This window comes from Equus quagga, chromosome 9 (genome assembly GCF_021613505.1).
Source record: "Equus quagga isolate Etosha38 chromosome 9, UCLA_HA_Equagga_1.0, whole genome shotgun sequence".
Classification (NCBI taxonomy): Eukaryota; Metazoa; Chordata; class Mammalia; order Perissodactyla; family Equidae; genus Equus; species Equus quagga.
In genome coordinates, this window is record NC_060275.1 from 112243185 (window position 1) to 112252800 (window position 9616).

At 41.8% G+C, this 9616-nt stretch overlaps 1 protein-coding gene across 4 annotated transcripts in view; it reads left to right on the forward strand.

Moving 5' to 3' along the window:
* The window catches only part of CTNND2 (catenin delta 2), an 881420-nt gene extending 877899 nt beyond the window's left edge, over positions 1-3521 (forward strand). For all 4 annotated transcript variants that reach the window (XM_046672368.1, XM_046672371.1, XM_046672369.1 and 1 more), the window contains one exon: positions 2352-3521. In XM_046672368.1, the coding sequence (XP_046528324.1) occupies positions 2352-2612 (261 nt within the window). In that variant the 3' untranslated portion in view covers positions 2613-3521. The remainder of the gene's footprint in view (positions 1-2351) is intronic.
* The last annotated feature ends 6095 nt before the right edge of the window (positions 3522-9616 follow it).

The following is a 9616-nucleotide window of genomic DNA, read 5'->3' on the forward strand; positions in this document are numbered from 1 at the left end:
GTGGGTGGGAAGGAAGAGAGAGGTAGGTAGATAGATATAGACAGACAGACAGGACATATATTTTTGAAGATTAAACAAGAATTTATTAAATGTTAAGTATGATCCCTGCTGAAATAGACAGCAAATTCTAGTTCCATCCCTGTGTAATTTTCACAAACCTCCCAACTCTAACCCTTTGTATGCTCTACACTTGGGTAGCAGCAGCTCAGTGTTGAAGTGGAGAGGTTCAGCATAACACACCACTCTTCAAAGAACAGCACAGCACTCTTTAGCCTATCAACACAATTTGGTAGATCTGGTCTTAGCAACTTTTAATTGCACGTGTTGCAGATTAGGTCCAAACGTCCCTCCCATAGCTAACAAACCTTTACACTCTATAGACTTTCACTGGTAGGCAGAAACCTCATTCATTCAGCCACCACTAACTAGAAGTATGGAACATACAGGATGGCAGCTATATGAAGTTCATCTTTGAAGAACAGGTTGATTCTAGTGTAAATCAGTTGCATATAAAAGAGGGAGTTTCACTTACTTGAGAGAAGAATTATGTGCAAGCCACTAGAAGCATTCATTTACACACAATGTGCTAATTACAAATCATTATCTATTAACTAAGACAAATTTCCACAGGACGTTTCCATTGCTGAACCTTCATTAAATTAATTGGGAATTATCGAATCCACTGGAAAATGATCAAACTGTGTTTCTTTAAGAGTGTTTTATCATTCCCACCAGACCTCCTCCCTGATTATTGCACATGAGCGAGCTTTGTGCATGCCTGTGTGCACCGGCGATGGGGACAGCCCTCACCTCACACCTTGGGAGGTTCTGCTCACTTCAGGGGCATGGTGCTTGGAAAGGGACCCCAGAGGAGACAGCTAGCCCCCCATGTACAAATGCTAATTATCAGCTCTGAACACTCTTTGTCTTACTGTCCTAAAAGCCAAGCCAACTAATTCTTGACTTCAGTATCTCAAAGGCTCTGTGATCCTTTTAACCCTTCATGGCCCTACATCAGACAGTAACCTGCAGGGGACAAGAGTGGGGACAGGGAGCACTGAGCTGGGCTGGGGGATACAAGACATTACTGAAGATCCCTCCCCTAATTTAAAGCTTGATAATCCCACAGCATCCTCAAGTTCCATCAATTCTGAATTGAACCAAGTTGGAAGCATTTTGGTCCTCTGGAGTATATTATATTTGGAGTGGATTCCCTCTTTTCATTATGTGCTTCTCTGTGTATCCTTCTAAGGCTGTGGTACCTGGACACTTAGGCAGGTGTGCTGGAATGGCCTTACTACCAGGAAGCCTTAGTCCTCCAGAGAGGTATTGATCACAGCCCTCCACACTGGCAGGAAGATGCCTGAGTGACCATTAGCCCTTGTACATCTTCACTGTCTCTTTGTCTGAGATTGCAACACCTACGGGTAATGGAAAATGCAAGAAAGATGAATATCAACTACTTGTGTTCTATAGCTTCTAGACTATACCTCTCCAATTTAAAAAGGTTATCCAGTAAAATGGAGCAGTGGCTGTAGCAGTTTGGCAATTCCTCAAAACATAGAATTCCCCTAAGATCCAGCAGTTCTACTTCTAGGTACCCAAAAAATTGAAAGCAAGGACTCAAACAGATACTGGTACACCCGTGTTCATTGCAGCATTATTCACGATAGTCTAAAGGTAGAAACAGTCCAAGTGCCTGTCAACAGACGGATGGATAAACACATATAGACTCTCCATACAATGGAATATTATTCAGCCTTAAAAAAGAGGGAAATCCTGTCACATACTACGAAATGGATGAACTTTGAGGACGTTATACTTAATGAAAGAAGCCAGATATGAAAGGACAAATATTGTATGATTCCACTTATATGAGGTATCTAGAATAGTCAAATTCATAGAGAGAGAAGGGAGCATGGTGATTGCCACAAGCTGGGGGAAGGGAGAATATGGTATTATGTGCTTAATAGGTACAGAGTTTTTGTTTGGAATGATGAAAAAGTTCTGGAAATGATAGTGGTGATGTTGCACAGTACTATGAATATACTTAATGCCACTGAATTATACACTTAAAAATCGTTAAAATGGTAAATTCTATGTTACGTATATTTTACCACAATAATAATTTTTTAAAAGATTATCCAAAATGGTAGCATGTGGACCCAGGAACCAATTTTAAAAAGCAAAGTCAATCAGCAGTTGACGGTATTCGGAGAAGTGCCACACTGGTCAACGACTGGGTGACGTTCATGGCCTTTACTTTGAGGGAGGGGTGAGTGCCTTGGCAACAGCGCAGGATGAGTCAAGGGAAAATGAACTAACCCAGCTGGATCTTCTTTTCTATGCAGGTTTCAGCACAGCCAGTCCCACAGGAGCCCAGCAGAAAAGATTATGAGACCTACCAGCCGTTTCAGAATTCCACGAGAAATTACGACGAGTCCTTCTTCGAGGACCAGGTCCACCATCGCCCTCCCGCCAGCGAGTACACCATGCACCTGGGACTCAAGTCCACCGGCAACTATGTCGACTTCTACTCAGCTGCCCGTCCCTACAGTGAACTGAACTATGAAACGAGCCACTACCCCGCCTCCCCCGACTCCTGGGTGTGAGGAGCAGGCGGCACGAGGCGCTCCGGGAACAGTGCATGTGCATGCATACACAAGACATTGCTTTTTTTTTTTTCCCCTGCAAATTTAGTTTGTTAAAGCCTGTTCCATAGGAAGGCTGTGATAACCAGTAAGGAAATATTAAGAGCTATTTTAGAAAGCTAAATGAATCGAAAGTTAACTTGGAAGTCAATAGAGAGCTAAAGTGATCCTAAATATGACATTGTGCGACATCTTTCTAGTTTGAGCTGTAGAGTATTAAAAAGTGCTTTATACTGAATGTGGCTGGAGGCAGCAGAGGAGGCGGCTGGGGTGGTGGGGTGTGGAGGTTATAAGCACAGAGCAACATAGTTCACACACTTTAGGGGGACGGCTTCTCACGCTTTCTTTACTCTCTTCATCCGTTGTGATTCTAGGCTTCAAGTTGCATTGGGGTTCCTCTGTACAGCAAGATGTTTCTTGCCTTTTGTTAATGCATTGTTGTAAAGTATTTGATGTACATTACAGATTAAAAAAGAAAAGCGCATTGTGTATATTACACCAATGCTGCCGTGTTTCCTCATCTATGGTTCTAAATATTGCTTCAATTTCAAACTTTTGAAAGATGTATGGATTTCCAGTTTTTCTTTTCTTTTCTTTCTCCCAGTCTGTTTTAACAAAAAAAAATGGGAAAAAAAGGAATATTTAGCAGTATTGTTCGTTCTGATATGTGAATTTGTTTGTGGCAACTAAGCAAGGCATTCAGCAGTTTCTGACAATTAACATACATCGTTCCACACTCCTTGTCAACAAAGTGCTTTTTCACTGCCTAAAATTTTAGATGTAGATATTTGAAATAGATTTTTTCATTTATACCAGTTTTCTTTATGATGATACAGTGTTAAAAGAAAATAAATTACAATTGATCTGTCATCCATATTTGCTAAGAATGTCTATTTCCAAGGACCTATCTTACAAAATACACATTCTTGCTCGTGTGTCTGTGCGTGTGTGGGTGTGTGTATGTCCACGTATGTATAAAAATGACCTGTGTGAGACTTTTTTTTTTTATAAAAGCTATCTCATTTGCTGTTCATCCTGTACAAGCTTTGTTTTTGGTTTTTAGTATAAATGTACATCAGTTTGTTCCTTTCATATTCTATTCTGACCCTCTAGTGACTCAGGATATTAGGCCAATTGAAGTGAAGTTATAGGATTTTCACGCATACATTCACACATTCTTAGACACCAACGAGTTCAACAGGTCCATTCCCCTCCATGTTTTATGCCCTCAGAACATAATAAACCATGGCCAACTCAATAATTTCACTTTGCGGCCAATTACTTGAATTATCCACAGGAAATGTAAACTGCTCGCCTTATTCACCCCCAAACTTTTTTGTTCATGTGGCAGGGAGCAGTAGACAATTATGGGTTAGATTATTAAAACTGGACTTGAATCGAATGTTAGAATAGTGAGTGGTTAACAGAGCTAAGAAATAAGGCTAACCATTTACAAGCACATGGGCTGTGGGTAAATTAGCTTTGCTCTTTAGATGCAAGTGGCTGAGGCCAATAGGTGCCTAGTAAATGTTCATTGTTCTTGGAAAAAATAAAAAATTAAATAACAAAAGAAATTGGCTGCCATCTTCCTTTAAAACTTTCTCCCCTTCACTCCACATAGTTTAATTCAGTTCAAAATCTAAAATTAATGGTTCCTTCTCCAAATTTAACAGCAATCAAAAGATTCTTTGTTCATGCATATTTTTTTAAATCAAAAGCTAATTTCTAGAATAGAGCAGTAGATGGAAATTTCCATGTGAATTGTCCTATAAGTTACAAACAAGTTGGATCTTCTTGCACTGTTTACTATAGAACTCCACATTTCTGGGTTCCCTCCCAGGAATTCTCCAGCCCCATAGAGAGAGAAATATGCAGCTTCGAGGACAAGGTTTCCACTTCATCTGTGTGGTAGAATGAAACAATAAAGTTCATTGAGGCAAAGATTGTGATAAAGACATGACTTGCCCATAATCTAATAGCTGGCATAGCTTTTCCAAAGGTAAACAATACTACTCACTCCTTGGCTTGAGTTGTGCAGGGGGAAATTAATGCATGTGTCAGGCAATCTTCCTAGCAGGACCGTTATATTTCCTTTATGCTTTTGAGTCTAGGTATGCCCTACATTTGCAACCCTTGCAAACCAAGGATGTCTCTGTTGCCTGTTATTCTTTGAGAGCGTATTGTGCCATGAACTCATTCAGCCAGGAAACTCTGGCATCAGAGGTAAAAGTAGGAGAAAGAAAATTAAAAATGTTCATAGTTATTCAAGCCCATCCTTTTATCCTCTCCATATACATGTACAGGTGAGTAGGGAAAGAGATATTTGATAGATGAAAGGTGGATGGATAGATAGCTAGATAGATAAGAGAGGCAGATAATAGATAAGATAGATAGGCAGACAGATAGATACAGACAGAAGATAGATAAGCAGATAGATGATAGATAATAAGTCAGATAATAGGTAGATAGATTATAGACAGAAGATAGATAGATGAGCAGATAAATAGATGACAGATAATAGGTAGGTAGACAGATGACAGATATAGATAAGATAGATGAGCAGATAAATAGATGATTTCCAGATATAGAGGATAGATAGATAGATGATAAAGGAAGTTTTACTTGAACTGTGAAATGGCCTAAAGCGCCTCCATCTCCTTTGGTAATAAAGGTTGGTCAGTAGGTGATCTGTTATTCATAATATGGGATGTATTGGATAAAAGTCCCAAGCTGCGAGAAAGCCTTGTTTGTTTCTGCTTTCGTTGTGCTGAAGTGACCAAGGGTGACCCTCCTCCCAAGTAGCTGTCTCTTGGGTCTACAAGAGCCTCCAGATCTTGGCTTGTCTACTGAGATGGGAATGGTGTTTTTCAGATGAAAGGAAGGAAGAAAAGAAACTAGAAAATTTCTTGTCCCCCCGGTCCTTATGGTGCATCATACATACTCCCGATGCATTTAAGAGGATGTAAAATGCAGACAGTGTGTAGGAAAAACAGACCCATTTTTTTTCACTTGAGAGTCTTGATCACCAGGGGCTGATTAAGGAACACTTACACTACACCAGCCTGAATAATATTAACATTTAAACATAAGATCTTTTAATATTGATTCAATTTTAATACCAACCATTAATGCCTCAATCCTTATTATCAATCATGAGTTAAACAATAAAATATCAGACAGGTTTATAAGAATTAGGATGACGTGAAGTCACATTATGCTTGGTGCTAACTAGGTGAAAGTGAACCAATGATGACCCATTTCTTATTACTAAGACTCACGCATTATGGAAAGCCGCTTTATAAAAAAAAGCAATGTTTAAATTCAGTAGCGAAAAAATACATCTCGATATATATAACTATATATTTACATATCTCAAGTTAGGAGTGGGGGAAAGTGACTGGTGTGAGAAAACAGTTTCTAAAAGGTTCCTTCCAGATTGCCAATGTCTCCCACCAACCAAACATGAGAACCGGAGGTGACTCGGCTCATCTCCATCTCAGATGGCACAAGGAGACAGGCCAAGGCCAGTCAGTTAATGGAAACCTGACCTCCCCAGCCTAGCCTTTATCTCAAGACCACAGGTCCACTCTGGAACCTCTGTACAACAAAGAGAAAAAAATAACTCGAGCAAAGGGGGGATGCACGGTGTGTTCTAAACGTCTGCACCTCCTACGCCAGAGCCTGCCGATGCCCAGAAGGGTTTCCACTGAGAACTTTCTTGTTCAGCCCTGCTGCCTTCCTCAGTGCCTGAACATTTAGTTTTCAGACTGTGGTCAGGACACATTATGACCAAAACTCATATCTAGAGACCATCTAATCAAGACCAAGCTGATCTCTGTCCTGTCATCAGCTTAGTAACCCTGGGTCTCTCTAAACCCCCAAATCCCTACAACTGAAAGATAAGTCATAACTCACATGATGGCAAAACCTGACCTGAACTGATGATGCAAAGCTCTTAGTCATCCTTCTTCATTACAACCAGTGTGGCCACGCAGATATTGCTCACACATACTGCATGCGGTTACCGGGTGCTGCCCAGATGCGGCTGGAGGGGTGTGTAACTTATGGTGCATGCCTGAATTACCCTCTAAAATCTGAAAATTGCGAAGTTCAGTTTGCCCCAAGAGTTTCATACAAGGGAAGTGGTATGCCACTGCTTGATACGAAAACTGACTTGTAAGGCCTTGTTCAGCTTTTAGTATGATTTCCTCCCTACCCTGTGATTTTGTCCTTTCAGAGGGACAGTGGCCTCTCTCAGGTCAGGATCTTTGCACCAGTCTCTGTCCCTTGAAGAGGGCTCTTTGGGCAAGAAGGTCTTTGGGCATAACCATATCACCTCATCTCAGTGCAACACATCACTCAGTAACCTGTAGAACGAAATAGCAAGAAGAAGCTGGGATGTGCTGGATAGTCCTTGACCTTATGAAATCAAGAGATCAAGACCTCCAGTCTCTTAGAAACAACAATTAGAACACTCCCAAGCAATACCCATGTTCTTATGCAAACAAAAGAACGAATACAAATACCCACTTCAGAACTGGCAAAAGAGGCACTTGCCCCCCAATCTCATCAGTTCAATAACGAGTAGTTGGGCTGCATCTGTCTCATCAGCCACAGAGGATGAAGTGGAAAAAAACTCCACTCACAACTCCCTGAGCACACTAGGAAATGGTGAAAGCGGAGTTTTAAGTCAAGGGTTTGGGCCTCAGTTAAGACAATGAAATTCTTGACATAAACAATGACCACATTAACATTACACATTTTAAAAATTTTACAATATTTGGTTGCTTGGTTCCTCAATCAAATGAAGACAAAAGCTTTTATGAAGTACCTGGTACCCTGTTCTAGAACATGCATGCAAAACAAAGGCATGGCCCCAAAATAACAATTGTTAGAGAAGGTGGAAGGTACGCATACTGCTTTAGTGTGGGGTCTCTTCACCAATGCACTCTTGACTTTGGGGGCTGGAGAATCCTTTGTTTGGGGGCAGGGGTGAGATGCTGTCCTGTGCATCAGAGGGTACATAGCAGCATCCCCAACCCTTAGAAGGACTCTTGTGATTATTCTGATAATCTTCCCATCACACGCTCTTTATCTTACATTCTGCAAAATCCTTGTTGCCATATAAGGTAACATATTCACAGGTTCTGGATTAGGACACAGACATCTGGGGGTGGAGAGGCTGTTATTCCGTCTACCACGTCTGGCTTTTGCTATCGCAGCATCATAGAGTCCATGCAAAAAACAGTCCTAAAATAGCCTCTTGCTGTATCAAGATCTAAATTCCCAGAATAAGGCCCTAAAATAATCCAGCTTATACTAAATTCTGCTCCATAACTGGAATTGCAATTAAAATAAGCTCCCTTATGTTTTTAAGTCCCAAAGAAATAGGCTTACTTACAATATGGTCTTCCAATTGTAGAGGTGACTGAAAGTCCCCAGCACAGGTGGAAGTCAAAGTATTAACATCCAGAAGGGGATTCCTAAAGGCTAGGATTCTCTGGGGGAAGTTGGCAAGAGCTGTCCTTGCAACACCCTGCTAATCGCCCCTCACCATTCACGAAGGCCCGTGCTTTCTGAATTGAGTCACGAGTCTGAAGTCTCATTCTGGCTTTGCCTCATGGCCCCACCATCTCATGTCTAAACGCTTCCTCAAAAGACAATCACAACTTTCAGAGACAGAAATCTGTCAACAAAGAAAGGCACATGCTTTGCTCACTCAGCACCAAAGTGAAATGGATTGTTTTAGGCTAAAATACGTCCCCCGCAAAATTCACATATTGAAGCCCTAAACCCCAGTACGCCAGAATGTAACCTTATTTGAAGATAGGCTCGTTAGTGAAAAAGGTAATTAAGTTTACATGAGGTCATGAGGGTGGACTCTAATCTGGTCTGACCAGTGTCAAAACAAGAGGAAACTTGGACACAGACACACACAGAGGGAAGACAACGTGAAGATACGAGAAGATGACACCTACAAGCCAAGGAGAGAGGCCTCAGAAGAAACCAACCCTGCCGACACTGTGATCTTGAAATTCCAGCCTCCAGAACTGTGAGAACGTAAGTTGCTGTTGTTTAAGCCACAGCCTGTGGTATTTGGTTAGGGCAGCCCGAGCTGACTAATACAGGGATCAAAGGCTGGCGCCACCAAAGCCAGTCAAACTATGGAGAGGTTTTAAATCGAACACGCCAGCAAACATCAAGTCTTAGTCTTGATGGGGCACTCACCATGAGAACTGTGTTTAAAAGCACTGGTGATGACTCGTCCTGAGGCCATTCAGCAGGCAACAGAAAGACATCCCAGCTTCCCAAACTGGGCTTCATGAGGCTGCCCCAGATGTCACGGGACTTCCTGACTCAGCCTGTGCCTGCTGAGAAAACAGGCCTGTTGGGTCAATGATGTTCTCCAACCTCTGCCCCAGGCAAGTACTGAGCAGATGGCGGCCCGTCTCTTCTCTTCCCTTTTTCTGCTGCCTCTGAGCAAACCCTTCCATTAGGTTTCAGCCCTCTTTAAGGAGCACGCCTTTCCTGGGGACCCCATGAACCTATAAAGCTTTCCTCCAGACGCATTTGGGGAAGCATAAAGTCAGCAATCTAATAAATGTAATTAAAGACTGTAATTTTTAAACTGTGATAACAACTTTGTTGGCCGAGTTAGTGTCCCCAGAATTCATGTCCATTTGGAAGCTCAGAATGTGACCTTATTTGGAAATAACATCTTTGCAGATGTAATTCAAAATGAGGGTAGAGATGAGGTCATACAGAATTAGGGCGGGCCCTAAATCCAAAAAGCATGACCTTTTAAAAGACAGAGTAACACAGAGAAGGCCATGTGAAGATGCAGGGAAAGAGGGGAGTGACGCATCCACAAGCCAAGAATGCCAAGGACTGCCAGCAGCCACCAGAAGCTAAGGAGAGGCATGGAATAAATTCTCCCCCAGAGCGTCCAGAACCAACCCTGCCAT